The 16,569-nt window shown below is 38.5% G+C and overlaps 4 protein-coding genes and 1 long non-coding RNA gene across 5 annotated transcripts; 2 read left to right on the forward strand and 3 right to left on the reverse strand.

Annotated features, from left to right (window-relative positions):
* Positions 113 to 3,174, reverse strand: LOC18780436 (cation/H(+) antiporter 4). The gene is made up of 3 exons (XM_020561640.1): positions 2,911 to 3,174; positions 1,519 to 2,538; positions 113 to 1,331 (listed from the first exon to the last, which is right to left on the reverse strand). The coding sequence occupies exons 1-3, from the start codon at positions 3,172 to 3,174 to the stop codon at positions 213 to 215; spliced, it is 2,403 nt and encodes an 800-aa protein (XP_020417229.1). The 3' UTR covers positions 113 to 212.
* On the forward strand, positions 4,043 to 5,985 carry LOC18779742 (cold-regulated 413 inner membrane protein 2, chloroplastic). The gene is made up of 6 exons (XM_007211919.2): positions 4,043 to 4,312; positions 4,403 to 4,534; positions 4,660 to 4,755; positions 4,915 to 4,979; positions 5,405 to 5,474; positions 5,560 to 5,985. The coding sequence occupies exons 1-6, from the start codon at positions 4,149 to 4,151 to the stop codon at positions 5,723 to 5,725; spliced, it is 693 nt and encodes a 230-aa protein (XP_007211981.1). The 5' UTR covers positions 4,043 to 4,148; the 3' UTR covers positions 5,726 to 5,985.
* On the reverse strand, positions 6,810 to 9,829 carry LOC18778757 (PLASMODESMATA CALLOSE-BINDING PROTEIN 1). Its single transcript, XM_007213404.2, has 4 exons — positions 9,136 to 9,829; positions 7,789 to 8,376; positions 7,418 to 7,460; positions 6,810 to 7,335 (listed from the first exon to the last, which is right to left on the reverse strand). The coding sequence occupies exons 1-4, from the start codon at positions 9,194 to 9,196 to the stop codon at positions 7,107 to 7,109; spliced, it is 921 nt and encodes a 306-aa protein (XP_007213466.2). The 5' UTR covers positions 9,197 to 9,829; the 3' UTR covers positions 6,810 to 7,106.
* LOC109948568 lies at positions 8,304 to 9,568 on the forward strand. The gene is made up of 2 exons (XR_002271216.1): positions 8,304 to 8,396; positions 9,017 to 9,568. It is a non-coding gene; the product is annotated as an uncharacterized LOC109948568 (long non-coding RNA).
* LOC18780214 (carboxyl-terminal-processing peptidase 1, chloroplastic) lies at positions 10,698 to 15,943 on the reverse strand. The gene is made up of 12 exons (XM_007212961.2): positions 15,440 to 15,943; positions 15,074 to 15,193; positions 14,669 to 14,806; positions 14,016 to 14,120; positions 13,695 to 13,863; positions 13,437 to 13,513; positions 13,128 to 13,172; positions 12,835 to 12,918; positions 11,855 to 11,893; positions 11,708 to 11,770; positions 11,268 to 11,397; positions 10,698 to 11,192 (listed from the first exon to the last, which is right to left on the reverse strand). Exons 1-12 carry the CDS (start codon positions 15,839 to 15,841, stop codon positions 11,137 to 11,139), a joined length of 1,428 nt encoding a protein of 475 aa, XP_007213023.1. The 5' UTR covers positions 15,842 to 15,943; the 3' UTR covers positions 10,698 to 11,136.

Here is a 16,569-nt window from a genome sequence, read left to right on the forward strand (position 1 = left end):
TAAGAAGAACGCATCACTAAAGAGGGTCTAGCCCAAGAAAAATGGCTTTGTTTGTAGACCAAATGTCACCGGTTCGAATTCCATAACACTTTTCTAATGTGAGTGTGAGAAATCCTATTAAGTTTAGTCCTTGGAGAAAAAACAAAGAAAATTCCAAAAACAAAACAAAATCCTATCTCTAAACAACAAAAAGTAGGTATGAAATTTGTTATCTAACGTTGTTGTTGTTGCTGAATGACCAAGACACTGGATTTGCAGCGAGAGTCCGTCGACGAAAGCATATCTCCAATAACCCCAAGCTCCGGAAACTCACTCCATTGATCAAGACCCAAAGTCTGAGGGCTGCTCACATTAAATCTTCTCCCAACTATGAACATGTCGTATTCATTTTCATCCATCAACGACCGTATTTTCCTTGTCGTTTTAATCCCGTCCTCTACAATCTGCTCCACATAACTCACGTACCCCGCGCCATTATACTTCATTTCCTTCAACATCTCATTGTCCTGCACCCACTCCCATTTGTCGTTCCCGTCTTCATCCCCGGACGCATCGACTAACCGAATCACCGTCAGGCTGATGTACGCGTCCTTAGCCACGCGCTTCGCAAGGGTAAGCGCCTCCCTGTCGTCGCTCCCTCCAAGAAAAATCAATGCAACTCGGTACGCTTCGTTAGGTGATGCTGAGGAGTTGGTGTATTTTACGTGACCACGGTTGACAAGGATGCCAACCGAGCACGGCGCTGTTTCGAGCATCCTACAATTGAGTGTCCTTGTGTTTTGGTTTTCTGACTCAATTGACCCGTTGACTCTCGACCACTTTCGATGGAATGGGAGGATTATAAGCGACGTTGCTTTGTCTATCGCGAGGGTGCATATGTCGTCGTACATGTAGTCTGGTATAGTGATTGCCGTAAAGACTTGTGCAAAAACAGCTCCTTCGTTGTCTCTCTGAAAGTTGGAGAAGGAAATAATGACGTTCTCGGAGAGTGAATTGTTTGAAAGGGTTCTCTTTTGTAGATTGTGGGAAATTAGGACGGGGGCGGCTCGACCAACTAGCTTGACGAGGTGGAGGACATAGACGGCAATGGGGCTGTCTCGGGTTGGGCACGAAGCATCGAGAAAGTTAATTATGGCAGGGGTGTTATCAGCTCTGTTGATGCATGCAAGGATTCGGAGCTCGGAATTGGGTTTCCAATGCATAAGGTTTCTTTTCTGATAGCCTACGTATTTTCTCTTAGGATCGTACAAGAGTCTTATAAGAGGTGGGACGATGAGTACATATAACACAACGGTTAACATCATATAATCAAAGACTTCAGAAAATATTATCTGCACATGACAAAGGAATAACATTGAAAACCCTAGTTAGTAAATTTGCGTGTAAGAAAACATGAATTAATGTGAGTGAGAGTTCTAATTTTTTATAAATGAAATAATTAGCGTGTGACAAACAACACGTCTGCATGTCACGTAATATTATTGTTAGAGAGAAGTTGAATTCATATGAAAAGCTTACCCAAGTGTCGCTAGCAAAGGTGTACGCGCCTAACTCAACAACTCCTTTGCTACACAAAATGAGAGCCAGCGCTATTGCATCCCTCATATGCATCTTGCAACACAAAGGGATCACTAAAGAAGCTACAAATTTGCTGCAGTAAACTACAGAAGTAACAATTGTGGCGGCTAAAACTGTCCTTTTGTGAGCCTTAGGCAGGGAAATTGTAACCCTCATCATGGAAGTGGTCGCAAAAACTGGCATAAAAACCCTATTGACCATAAAGTCAAACTTGTTCACCAAAGTAGCTCCTACTGGTGGCCCATCTGGCACGGCAAAACCCAACATCAAAGGTCCGGTGACAAAAGACAGCTCACACCAATTGGAAAGCAACGCAGATCCGAGAAAAGCCAGCATGATTAGGACAACGTACGAGTCTTTGATAGGCTTGCCTTGAGGTGTTCGTTTAGCAATCCAAAACATAAATGGTCGAAAAACAAGCCAAACAAATAAAGCGTAGGCTACCATTACCACTATGTCCCGTATCCCTTTGAGCATATTTTGTTGCACGGCTGTTGCCATTGCTGCAACGCTGGTGATGGCAATGGTGCAGAGGTCGCTGACAAGCGCCGAAGACAACGCTAACCGGCCAAGCTCGGAGTTCAGGATTTTGAGATCGGTGAGGAGACAAACTACGACGGGAGAGGGAGTTAGAGAGTGCATTGCTGTTAGAAACGCAAGCTGCACAATTTCTTGCCCATTTAAGAACCATTTAGAGTGAAGGAGGATTATGGTACCGACGCCGGCTACTATAGGCACTGACAGGCTTAATGCGCCGGTATAGAGGGCTTTTTTTCCGGATTTAGGTATTAACCCCAAGTTCAATTTGACTCCGATCAAGAAGGAAAAAAATATGTAGCCAAATAGCGACATTATGTTGAGTATTTCTTGATTGGCAAAAGGAAATATGGGATTCATATCGTGATGACTAGATGATTTGACTATTCGGGAAAGTCCTGCATCACCAAGGAGTATTCCTGCCTGCATGGTTCCACCAAAAGAGAAAATACATTCATAATTTACTCGTAAATTTGAAGTGTACATTTTAGTTTTATGATAAATAAATAAAAACTTCAAAAGCTGGAACGCCTTTTGCTGGATGTGAGACAATCATGACGAACGACTTTACATGGATTAGCCATCTCACATCCTGCAATTCCCGAAGCCAATTGATCATTATCATCTCTCTAAAGACAACTTCAATGATGATAAAAAAATACATTATTGTGAGATTCACATGCATCTACAGTTGTTTAATTTTAACCTATGGAGACGAGACCATGCATAGAGACGAAACTAAAAGGATATTAATGAGAAGAGAATTAAAGCACGTGAGAAATATGTAGTACTTACCACAAGTTGAGCGGCCAAAGCCGGGAGGCCAAAGATCTTGAGAAAGAGATGGGTGAGCTCGGTGAGAACAAACATGAGAGTCATTTCAAACTCCAGGATTGGCATCGTGTAATTCTGCAGAGGAAATGAGAAATTCACCAACGGAGTAGTAGCATTCACCGTCCATCTTTCCGATCTTTTCCACAACCCAAGCGAATTTACACGAAACGGAAGATCGGTGCATATTGTCACCGTAGTATTAGCCAACGCTTCGTACAACGACATTTTGCCACGGCCACCACAACAAATCTCAGAAGTTCATACAAGTTTAATTTGGTGGTATATATTCAGACGCATACAGTAGCAAGCAAGCAGCTGGTTTGAACGTGATGTCGTTTAGCTTTTGGCCACGGTAACTGCCTTGAACAAGTATTTAACTGACTAGAAGTTGGTTGGGTTTGGGAGGTTAAAAAGGGTTAATTTTGTTCAGCAGAACAGTTAAAGATTGGTTATTTTACACCTGTTTTCTCTGCACACACAGCCGCTGCTGTTAAGAGATGCGGTTAGGTCAGCCATTATAATAGGAAATATCAAATCTACCCTTTGATACACAAAAACAAATACCTTGTTCATGTTGTGGCAAGTGGGGCCAATCGCCCCATGCAACAAAAATAAGTTTGGTACAACATCCAATCTGTCCATTGGCATTTTCGCGAAAATATCTCAAAGAGGGTGTCTCAACAAAAAATTTATAGTCCGACCAGGAAAAATTGAGCCATATTTGGTTTGCTACAGTTAAACTGCCTATTTATGCATTTATAATAACCAAATATTAAAAACTTCACCTGTCTTCGTGTTATTATCGATGGTTTACATATTCTTTCGTTTCTCAATTTCTATCTCTTTCGTTATGTAATTCAATTTATATTGTACTTTACATTAACACAGAAAAATTCGATCTCAATCTCCGTATATTAGATATTATAGTAATTTAGAATATCATTATATCAAAACTATTATATATGTATATTAATTAGATGACTACCTCAATGATCCGTCTAAGGAGAACCGCAAACCGAACACGTGGATCCAAATTATTTGCCGGGAAATAGTGAATTACGGTAAATAAATCATTGTGCCCTCCACCACCCTCCACCACCTTCCAATCTCACTCTCACTCTCTCACTCTCTCACTCTACACACTAGTGTGTGTTTGTCTCTCTCTGCGCTGGAGCCAAAAAGAGAAAGCAGAGCAAGATATGAAAATGGCGAGCCTCTCACTCTCCTCCACGTCACCACAGACTTTCTCTCTTTACAGCATCAGGAGCAGCACCAAGTTCTCCGTCTCTCAACCAAGGCCGGCCAAGCTCTCTAGTCTTCTTCTTGCTCGCACCTCCAGCTCACTCCACTATAACCCTCTCAGGTAATTTTGTAATTTCACATTCAAGGTTTCAAATTTTCAATTGTTGACGCTGAAATTGAATGCAAATCTCTGGTTTTGTTTTCCGGGTAGAGTTTCGATTGGTGGAAATAATGATCTCGGGGTGCTGAAGAAGAAGAAGAAGAGCATGGGATCGGGTGCGGTATGTTACGCTGCACCTCTCACTGTTCATACCCTCCAGTGGATCTCCACCATTTCTTCTGCGTAACTCTCTCTCTGACCCCCTTTTTTTGTTTTTGAATTTCCTTGAAAGATTTCAATTTTAGTAATGGGATCTTGAGTGTGATGGAGTATGCGTTAATGGGTATTCAATTTTGTTACATTTCCAGGGTTCTACTGCTTGCAAAAGGCACTGCTGTTCAAAAATCATTTCTTGTTCCATTGTTTGTTCTACAAGCACCATCCGCTGTAATCTCATGGTTTAAGTAAGCCTTTCAAAAACTTCTCTTTCTCCTTTTTTGTCCTTTTCTTCAGTTTTTGATTGCATAAAAGTTTTTTTCTTTTTTCTTGGTAACCTATGGACCACGTCTGCCATTTAAGTTTAAATGCGTAACTTGGATGACATACATGATTTTGGCTTGCAGGGGCGAATATGGTATCTGGACTGCATTCTTAGCACTTCTTGTTCGTCTCTTCTTCTTTATTCCTGGTAGGTTCTCTTTTGATTCCTTGTTTTGAGTGTAGGATAGATAAATCTCTAAATAGATAGTTATCTGGTTTTCTCAAATGATAGTTTCTAATTTCTGCCTGGTTTGTTGACTTTATTGGTTTACTTGATTCACCACTGGGCAACAACCCATTCAGTGTAATCTACCCTTATTGGGGCACTTTTCCTATAAACAGCTCAATATTAATTGAAGATTCTGCCCAGTTTTTTCAGAATACTGACCCTTATGGTTTAGTGTGAAATCTGAATTCTTGTTTTGGGTCGCATATTATGGAGTGGTTACTTGGCACTTCTCTAACTCTTGTTCTGTTTTCTACTTTCAATTTGAAATTTGAGGTGCGGTAATATTACTTACAATTTCCTCTGTCAAGTAATAATATGTACGGTCTCATTTTGTTCTTTTGCAGCCGAACTTGAGTTGCCATTGGTAGCATTACTCCTGGTGATTGTGGCTCCTTACCAAGTTACGAACATAAGGTAGGCAAATGCATTGTCTGAGACCAACCTTGACCATTATTTATAATTTTCTTAGTAGTTTTGTTTCACTATGTTCCATTGGCAGGGGAAGACAAGAAGGTGCTATTATTTCACTGGTTATTGCAGCGTATTTGGCTTTCCAGCATTTCTCACGAATAGGAACCTTGCAGAAATCATTTGACCGAGGTTCACTTGTTGCTACCTTAGCCATAATTTCTATCACTGCTGTGTCAGGCCTTCTCCTGTTCTGAGTTTATTGTAAAATAATAAAGAGTTATCAACCATATGCCTTATGAACTCATCTGAAGGGGGTGGAAGCCTAAGAACAGTCATGATCTACGAACCTTTCATTCTCGTGTTAGATATATGTGTGAGAGTTTAGGAAAGCTTGACAGATACAATAAAATAAATAAAGTTCTCAGTATTTATTCATGTTTTGTCAATATAAGGAAATCTTGTCAACTAGTGTAATCTTTCTTCTGATCTACTCTTGAATTATTCGTATATACATGTAAAAGAGATAGTTGTCTGATGCCAAGAAACATCAAATGCTTCACTTTAGGCCACTAAGGTAGAATTAACTTAAATCAATCTTTGTGCATTGTGCTTCTTGTTTTCGTGCTTGTTAAGTTAATGATCAAATTGGTCTTTCCATGAGCACAACGATTGTCGTCTTGCCTAGTTTTAGTATTTTTCCTTTTGGTTTGGAGTACTGCATTTTGGGGTTAAGTGATGCCATTTTGGGATATGATAGAGATTGTGGAATTGGCATGTCACAGCCTCGGTCGCCTACCTAGCCATTTGAATGCACAAAATTCTATAAATTCCTTTGATGATTATATTGGAATCTAGAATGAAAGTCAATAATATGGATTGAGCATGATTTTATTGTTGGAATAAAGAGTATTAACATTTTAAATGTAGACAATGAAGAAGAGCGTAGGGATCTGTTGTCGTCTTCATCCTCCAAGAAAGTACTTGTAATGGCGCGTGTGCGTGTTAGGTCAAATTTTTATGTGTTGTATCTCAAGAAGGCATTTTTATTTGTTGGTGAAAGGGAAACATACCCTATATTTGAATAAATTGGTTCTTTTTAAGTATCTAATGTCTTACTACTAGACAAGCCATAGGTCATTCCTTTTTACCAACTACTCTACATCCATTGTTTCTAGTTAGGTCAATAACTTTTGATAACTACACCTATTACTCTGTCATAGTGTCTATATTTGTGTTATCCATTGGCATCATAAAATTTTAAATTGTGCTAGCTAATATATGTAATAAGCATCTTATCATTTTATATAAAAATAAAAAAAGTTCTAAAGCCAGGTGGACTTAGCTAATAATTAAAAATTTATTGGACTAAAACTGCAGATAAAGAACCTATATGTCTACAAATACAAGAACCTAAAAAATTTCTATGCTTTTCTGTCCTTTTCTCAGGCTTAATAGGCTACTAATGGGTGTACATAGATGAAGTATGGCAATAATTTAAATGGTGTGAACAAGGCCTGGAGATAACATAGTAGCTCATTTTGATTCTCAGTGCCTCCTTGAACTTTATGTAGGATGCTGGCAAGTGAATGGATTGCCATCTAATTGCAGATAGAATAGTTGTAACTTAGTTTCCTTTTAGAGATAATTTGCTGCAAGAAGTGACCCCAAGAGCCCAGTCGTGGTGAATAGCAGCAGCATGCAAGATGAGATAGAGGTGGCTGAGTTGGGGGACTCTGTTGGTTCCGAACCATAAATTGTTGATCCACCTGGTGTAGCAATGCTTGGGGTGTATGGAGTTGTCGGCATTGTTGGTGTTGTCATCGTTGTTGGGGGTGGTGGTGACGGGTTAACTGGTGAATATGTGCTGAAATTGGAAACTCGAATAAGATTTCTTTTCACTTGATGTGTTCATAAATGAAGTTGGATGTGGGGTTATGATAGATTACCTGGTTGATGCTGTGGATGATGGATAGCGACAACTACCGGTACCTGCAATAAGACAGAGTGGAGAGCGTTAAGCATCTATTCAAGCACGTAAGAACAACAAGGTCAGGAAGTTGAATTTGTTCAGTGGCGGATCTGAAACTTTTGGCAAAAGAGCTAGGAAGCTATAGCTGGATAGAACATTCAACAAGATCTTTGGAATTAAATGAAAGAGGGTTCTTTTTATGATATTGTACAGGTATATTTTCAGTAAGGAGGAAGCTTCCTTTTTTTTTCAGTGAAAGTTCGGACAGCTATAAGGTTCAATCCGCATTTTTAAGACATATTTCAGCAATATTGCTTGATAGGACTTAATTTGATGAAAAAGTCTTACTTGGGTCAGTGTTGGTGGTTTGAGCTGTTCCTCCAAAATTGCAGCTAGTAGGAGCTGGGTTCTTGTGGTAGTAATCATTGAAGGCATAGGAAGCGTGATCACGGAGAGTGTTTGGGTTATAACAGCTTCCGCCTTGTTGAATAGCTGCACAGTCTGCACCTCCATAGCCACAAGCATAATCAAGAGCTACCTGTAAGGCAGTTTGTGAAGCTGCTTGGCTGGCAATACACCAATTTCCACCTGATGATGTAGGAGTTGTGGTGGTGGGAGTGGTCGGGGTCAGGGTTGTGGTTGGTGGCGTTGGCGTTGGCATTGTGCCTGGGTCTGTTGTGGTTGGTGGTGTTGGGGTTGGGGTTGTGGTTGGTGGTGTTGGGGTTGGGGTTGTGATTGGGTCTGTTGTGGTAGGTGCTGGTGGTGATGTTGTCGGGTTCACAAAAGGTGTGGGAGTCAATCCAGTTGGACTTGGATTGACTACAGGGATTGTATCAAGCTGGGTAGCATACACCGAAGATGAGAAAAGCATACGATTCACTTGTGTGTTGCTTCGGTGGGTTGCTTCCACAGGAGGATTCTTTGGAGCACTTGAACCTGAAGAAATGAAAAGCATGGTAAGTTCTTTTTCTTTCTTTGAAATAATGGAAGAAATTGCTATGATTTGCTATCCATACAAGTTGAAGGTAAAACAAAACAAACAAACCTGAATAACTGTTAGGAAAGATACATATCTAGAGTTATTCCAAAATCAAAAGTAGAAACAATGGAAACATAAGCCACCTTAGTTATTGATCAGATTCACCATCAGGTTTAGGTGTTTGATGCTTGTAATGCATGTGTGAGTTCTGTTTTGTTCTCTCTCTCTTTTTCCGCTCATGTTCTAGTTACTTAAGATGATCAATGGATGAATTTGAAAGAGTGATCTGATTGAATTAAAAGGTAATGCTAAATGCTTCTTGTGCTTGTGGATAATCTTTGTCAGTTTCTCATGTTTGGGTCATATACAAAGGAGGTGAATTAGTATTAGACAGGAATTCATGCAATTTTGACTTAAAATTGTCAAACACCATAAATGCATGCTGATGATCAGAAACTAACAATGAGAAACCCATTATCCATTGTTCTGAACTCTGGAAAATAAGAAGGAACTGGTTTGGAAATCCTCTGCTCTTTAGAAACAGTCATCTTTTTCTTTCACAAAATCAACATATGCACCTTCTGACCATGGCCATAGGACATTAAAGAAAATTGATGATCATGCAAGACGATGAGCAAATTCGGGTTGGTAGTTAGAAGGCTTGTGTTGAAATACATGGAAGAAGAGAAACACACCAAGAAGACAATTCAAATTACCTGAACTAAAGAAAAGAAACAAGAAAAATAACGCAGAATGCCGAAGAGAGCTAACACCCATTTCTACTTCTTCTACACCTTGTGATTATAGATTTTTCTTCTGGGCTCAAAACAATGATGGAGAAGCTAAGATATACTACACAAGAGAAATAGAAATGGTGGTTGTTGCAAAAAGAAGAGTTCATCTCTTTTCTCTGCATTTGTTATATATATCTTGAGGAATCATAGCTTTCTTGGATCGAAGAGAAGATGAAAAGAGAGAAGGGAGAATATAGAAAACTTGAGAAAGGAGGCATTAGGGTAGTTGGATATTGCAAGCAAGAGATGGTGCAACCTAAAAAAAAGTATCTGAAATGGTGAAAGGCAAAAGAATGATTTCATGGAATTTAAATCTCATGTTTTGGCTAATAAGAAATTGGGTATCTCTGTGACACTGATGCTGCAGCATTTTTCCCTTTCTCTGTTGTGCTCTTCTTTCTACTGTTTTTGCTGTACTTTTATTTTGTTTTGTTTAGTTATTTTTTTTCATGGTACTGAATCAAAAAGCTAAAGGTGGGGGCAAGTGAGAGTTTGTGAGTCACATCTAATGGTCTGTAACCAAGAATATTGTCCCCCTTGTCGATTTCTTACTTCACTCAGCTTTAATGGAAGTTCCCAAAATAAAATAAAAACTTGGCCTTGTATACATACGATCAAATCAAGCTCTTGAAACGCAACATTAATCTGGGCCTAGTCCATATCAGTCAGTTTCAATGTTCATTCATGACCTAACAATGCAAAACTTTCCGTGCAAAACAAGAGAGTTGAAGAGAAGAAATTTATATACCACGAAAGGAAATATTTGAGTTTTCTTGCTTTCTTTCTTTTGAGGTCGGTGTGTTGGATGTTTTGAATAAAAGGTTTCGTGGCAATTAAGGTTCATCTGTCAAAAAGCAGAGAATCAACTATTTTGGGAAAGGATCTGGGGGCAGTGACTTTTTAGTGGCATAAACAAAACTTGAACTAAAAAGTAAGGCAACCTCGCTATATTTGGTATCTTGGTTCAGTTCCTTGAAATAGTATGAAAATGAAGCAAAGGTTTGGTCACCAAACACAGAATGATTTGGGTCTGGATCTGGAATTAAAAAGGAAATAACTGGGTTTTCTAATGCACATTAGAGATGATGCTAATTATGCATCTTTCCCACAACGGGAATGTCATTGTTGCGGTATTCCATACCAATTACGCACCGATCATCATCATTGGTGTATCATGGATAATTTCGTTTCCATGGATTCCTCATACTAAACCCTATCACGGAAGGTCACTTGATCATCATCAAATTTTGTGCATGATAATCATGATCACCAACTACAGTCCTAGTGCGCAATCAAACAGTCAGTATGACCACAACAATAAACAGGGACAAAAGGGAGGGACGGCCCCTTGATCAGCCACTTATCTTATTTATTTATTTATTATTATTATTCAATAATAGATGGGAGGCTGCTCATTTTCTGGGATATCCAAATTTGGTAACAAAATTGTACCACTCTTAAATATAAATGGAGGTAGAGGAGGAGACCCATTAATTGCTTGTGATATGATAAAATCCAAGTCCAAACATAATTAAAAGTCTTAATTATATTGGTTGAAATTTGGTCTCAAATACATTTATGTATGAAAAATGTATAGCATATTTTCCTATACTAGTATCGGTCCCAAATTCCACCCCCACCTCCAGGGTCTTCTCCAATTCAAATTTCCCCACGTGAGCACTCCTGGATCCTTCGGTAAGCCGACTTGCACCGGAGACATGTTTCAGTACAGAACTCAAAACTAAGAGTTCCATACACCCTGTCAATCTCTTATAGGCATATTGACAAAGGTTGATGTTTTCCAAAAGTGAGAATACTGATGCAGCTTTCATGCTAACAGATTCTGCGTTTGACTATTATTCAATTAAAGGTAGAAATGTCCAGAAGAATCAAAGGTAAGAAAGAACTGTGTCAACCACTGATCTATCCCCGCTGAAGCATATTACACCGTGAAAGATGTTGTGTGACGTCACTCCAAGCTGCGGATAAAGAGATCCTCAGATTACATTAAGTCTAGAACGATTTTATGGCAAAAGAATGAAGTATTATTATACCTGGGAAATTTCGATAATCAGGCTCTATTCCATTGCCATTTATGTCCTTATGTTTTGGCGTAACATACTTCCCAACAGTTACAACCACACCAGAGCCATCACGAAGTTCAAACACAGATTGAATCAAACCCTGTCAAAAGCATCAGAGACACCATCAAAATCATCAATGGGACGTTAGGGATATTTTTTATTGATTCAATGTCTGCAAACTCCAAACTTTTAGATTGATTAAATGACAAAAAGATAAATCTGCTTTCTATCCTCAATCATGAAAAGGCATCTTTTGTTATATCCACCAAGGACACTCGCCATTAGAAAGCAAGTTGCTGGAATTTAGGTAACAAATGGACTCTAGCTAAATCAAGTTCCATCACAACACAAATACATTATATATATATCCAAAGACAATGCTGAAGAACCAGTGATGAAATTTTTTTTACCTTGCCAAATGTCCGTTCACCAACAAGAACACCTCTACAATTATCATGCAAAGCTGAAGCAACCTGCAATTGGAGCCACCAATGTAAATGCTAGAATTGTACAAACTAAAAGGAATCATACATAATTGGGACAATCAAGCGGCTCACAATTTCACTTGCACTAGCAGTACTGTTGTTCACCAAAACCTGCATTAGAAGTTAAGTCAAGAGCCTTGTCATAAACCATAAACTGAACATGTTAGAAATTACATTTGCCACAAATCCTAACTCAGTGGTAAAGAAGACAAAATCACAAGATTTTTCAAGCCAAAGAAGGAAAAAGCTAGCAAAGTTTGACATGAGGGTGCATTGAAATTCAATAGATTGCAAAAGGATTTCTTAATAAATTGAGCCCATCTGGACCCAAACTTGAGCCTATCAGGCTCCTCAAGAGACGGCCATAAAAGGAATAAGTGCTGTCTCAAATCTTCATTAATCTACTCTGATTTAGATGAGTGGATGGTATCCACTCCAATTTTGACCTTGGTTTAATCGTTAATAAGCACTCAGCAAGTTTTATCATGTCTTTTTTTTTGTTTATCCCTTATTTAACATTTAAGTTTAAAACGGATCTAATAGATACCTAAAGTTTGAACTCTTTTTCTAAGTTACAAGCCAAGTTCAAAAAAAAAAAATTAGCATTCAACTCCCTTGCAGACCCAATCATAACAAAACCGAAATAGTCTGGTAAGGTCAGTTGACACAGCTGGGGCATAGTTGCAACCTTACTATACACCATTGACCTTTGGGTTTTCTTTTTCCAAGGAAAAGCTGCAACAAAAAATCTCTAATGGTTTCCCTTATGGTATGTTGGATAAAGACAGGAAGCCTTAAGTGACATCGTAAAGTCTTATTAGAGCACTGTGTCCTGCATCCCATGACCATTCCAAACAATGTCATCGGTTTCCAAATTCTTCCAGTGCAGGGTTCGAGCAAATTTATTATTCAGAGTTGACAATTGATACTATGCGAGAACGTCAAAGATTTTAGACAGAAATAAGCCTTTGATGAAAAACAAGGAAATTACTAAACACTAATCTATTCATGGAAACAGATAAAAAGTATCTTAGATATGTACAAGGGCGTACAATAACAGGAGCTGTAACTAATGGTGCAGTATCTGCAACAATACTTTGTTGGTATTCGGGATCCTTCCCATCAGTATAAATCACCTGTTCATAAACATCATCAAGAAAATGCACCACGTATACATAGTTAGTTTTGTGGAATTAATATATGCAACAGAAAACACAGAAGTATTCTGCTAGCATAGAGAAGTGACTTAAAAAATAATGCAACAAAAAGAACTAATGCCAAACACTAACACCGCCAATGAGATAATAAACAAGAAAATTGTATCTAGAAAAAGAAAGAAACATACCGTCTCCCCTTCATTCAAAAATAGCTTGGCAATTTCTATTCCAGCCTGAAATAGGCAAAAGGGTATAAATAAAGAATCTTCAAATTACAGAATTCAGCTGAAATAAAGTACATGTTGGAACATACAAACATCACTGAGCTTGTGCTAATAATCAATTGGACAGGATTGAGTGAATACAATTACATGCAGAGGATGCATGATTTTCCACAAAAGGTGTAAAAAATTTCTTTTATTACTTTTCCACATGTCCTATGAAAACTTGATAATAACCATTTCCTCAAAGTTATCTCTAATATCCAGAATGAAAACCTGTACTAGTCCACCACGATTATCTCTAAGATCCAGAATAAAGTATGATGCACCCATGTCCTGAAGTCGCTTCATAGCTGCAAAAATCATTTTACCCTTTAATATAATCCTAAAACCAAGTAACCACCATATAACTCTAGTACAAAGCAGAAAAAGAACCTACTAATGTTGTAAATAAGGTAAAGCAAGTATTCTGAAGCTAGCGAACAGGGAACAAAACGGAAGCAATAATTATTTAGGGTTTAGGGAACCACATACCAGTTACCAAGTCTTTTCTAGCCAATGCATTGAACTCTTTTATGCGCGTGTATCCAACAGATCTGGTTCCATTTTCTATTTGTTCCAACCGATAAGAGACAGGGGTTCGAGCAACAAGTTGTCTTTGGACTTCAATAGATTGAATAGGCCCACAATTTCCATGCTTGACCTAAAAGTATGACAATGTTTATTCTCAACAATCATTGCAAAAAAAAAAAACCAACAAAAATGAAAAATACCAATACTCATTATCAAGGTTAATTTAAATGATAACCTATTTATGGTAGAGACAAACAACAGCATTACAAATGGTATCACAACCTTAATAGTAACGAAGGTTTCGTTAGGACCTTGCATCATCGATGATACTTCAAAGGCTGATTTCCCTTTCACATCCAATCCATTAACAGCTAGTACTTCATCCCCCTACCAAATAAGAGAACCCATGAAAACCTATTATAGACCAGTCAGAACAGGGGGGAAAAAATGTAGGCACAGATAAACATTGAAACTTCTGGAAATAACAAAAAAAACAGGATTTTTTTTTGGGATCCTGACAGTGAAGTAACATGACTAGACAAACAGATAGGTTCAGGGTTCTAGACTTCCAAGAAAAATATATATGTAGCCAGATGTTATTTGATGACCTATTCACTCATTTATTGCACTTCTTGATATGCCAACATTAGGGAGAACAATGATATGTGAATGCATAAAGCCACCAGTTATATGTAAGAAGAACCATATCCAACACTTTCATTTCAAAGTTCTAAATTAAATAGTTACCAACTATTAGCAGCACCTAACCCAAAACAACCTTGACACTAACCCCGTCAAGACTTTCTGTGAATTCGTGATACATCAACTCGCAGAACTAATAGCAAATGAAAATCCAAGGTGGAAAGAGATATATAAAGAAACAGACATAATATTACATCTATAACTGTAAGTTTGGCTTCTATAGAAATAAATACCTGTCTCACACCAGCAGAATGTGCAGGGCCATCTAATACAAGTCCTAGAACCTTCAATTTCACATCTCCATTGTCATCTGGAACTTCCCTGAGGTTTATTCCAATACCACTCATGTCATACCTCGCCATCTTGGAGAACTTTCATTTCAACAATGAAAAAAGCGACATGTGCCATGGAATAAGATACGCTGTAAATTTCGTAAGTGAAGACGACCCATATTTTGTAAGAGATAACATTCATAATCAAAGCACTTAATTTTTCTTCCCATCTTTCCTAAGCACAATGTATCATGATTTTAAAACTTGTTGTATGCTTCTCTGTGAATAAACGATACTGAAAGAAGAAGAAAGAAAGAAAAAAACGCTAAATATGGAGAGGAATAGAGGGGACAGATAATGAATTACCTCTTCAGGTGAAAGAAATCGAGTATAAGGGTCACCCAAGCTGGCCAACATTCGCTTAATCGTATCATGAGCCTTTGATCTTGTCTTTATTGAACTACTCCTTATGTCTTCCCTTTTCCTCTGAAAATTATCCCCAATCATTAATCACACGCACACACACATACACACTTATACATATAAATATAGGTACACACACATGTACATACACAATTGAAAATCCAGAATCCGATACACATATCCATAAATAGAACAATTACTCTCTTATTCCGTAACTTCACTAACTTGGTTAAACAAAAAAAAAAAAAAAGTTACTTTCTTTCGTGCAAGCTCTACAATCCACCTTCGTACATGTGAATATCTGTTTACCTGCCAAGTTTCCGGGAACGAGCGAGAGCGACTGGTGTTGAGAAAGCTGTCATTGACGATTTCCCAAGCTTCCTCCACAATCCCTTCACTGGTCACCGCCGGTTCGGACCCTAACTCGGCCGTTTCATCTCCTTCATCTTCGCTGCAAAACTCCGGTGGCTGCGAAAAAGGTTGGACTTGAACGGAGGAAGAAGAAGAAAACTCAATCGCTATGGAAGAAGAAGGCGAAGAGACCAAAAGACCGAACGACAGAGCACCACCTAGGGCTCCAATTAGAGCTTTCTCGGCCCAATTGATTGAATTGCGTCTGAAATTGGATCGAATTGGGGATTTTGGGGTTCGCGGTGGTGGTAGTGAAGATAGTGAGAGTGTGGTGGTGTTGCTGAGCAACAGAACCCTCATCTTCTTCCAACCCAAAATGATTTTTTTTTAATTTTCCCAAGGTCCGCGGGAGTTTAAATACGAGGCGTTTTGACCGTTGTTACAGTTGGACGCCTGTGAAGGGAGCTGATTGGTTTCGAGTTTGAGTGAGTCCAATTCCAGTCCGGAATAAGACAGAAGTGGTGGGCCATAGGCCAGCTGTGAAGTAGCTGGCCCACAAACCAGCCCTTGCCTGCCACGTGTTACGCTGCCGAACGTAGTTTGAACTCGACGACTGAGACTTTCTCTTGTTCCTTGTTTGCAGTTTGGATTGGATTGTGTTTTGGTTCAGTGTATGCTACTCGTATGAAAAACTTTAGGATAAGCACCAATAATTTCTTATTATATATTCTTTTGCACCAAAGACGCGTACTCACTTTAAAGGCGCGTCCATGCCACTCATAATTCAATAATGAAGAAGAACCCAATGTAAACATGACAAGTTTGTTTTGTGATGTCAAAGTATATGTTTTGTTTGGTTGATTATGGATTATGATTTTTCAAAAATACTAATTAGGAGGATTCATCAAAAAATAAAAGGGTAAATCGGGCTCTTAAGCTTTACGTATATATATGTGCGTGAAGACAAATTTAAATGATATGTCACGCGATTAGTGATAAATAATAAATTAAATTATATATCACATGATTAGTGATAATTAATGAATTCACCTGCAATAGGCAAGTTACTTTTTTTTTCTTTTTTTTTT

This window comes from Prunus persica, chromosome G4 (genome assembly GCF_000346465.2).
Source record: "Prunus persica cultivar Lovell chromosome G4, Prunus_persica_NCBIv2, whole genome shotgun sequence".
NCBI lineage: Eukaryota > Viridiplantae > Streptophyta > Magnoliopsida > Rosales > Rosaceae > Prunus > Prunus persica.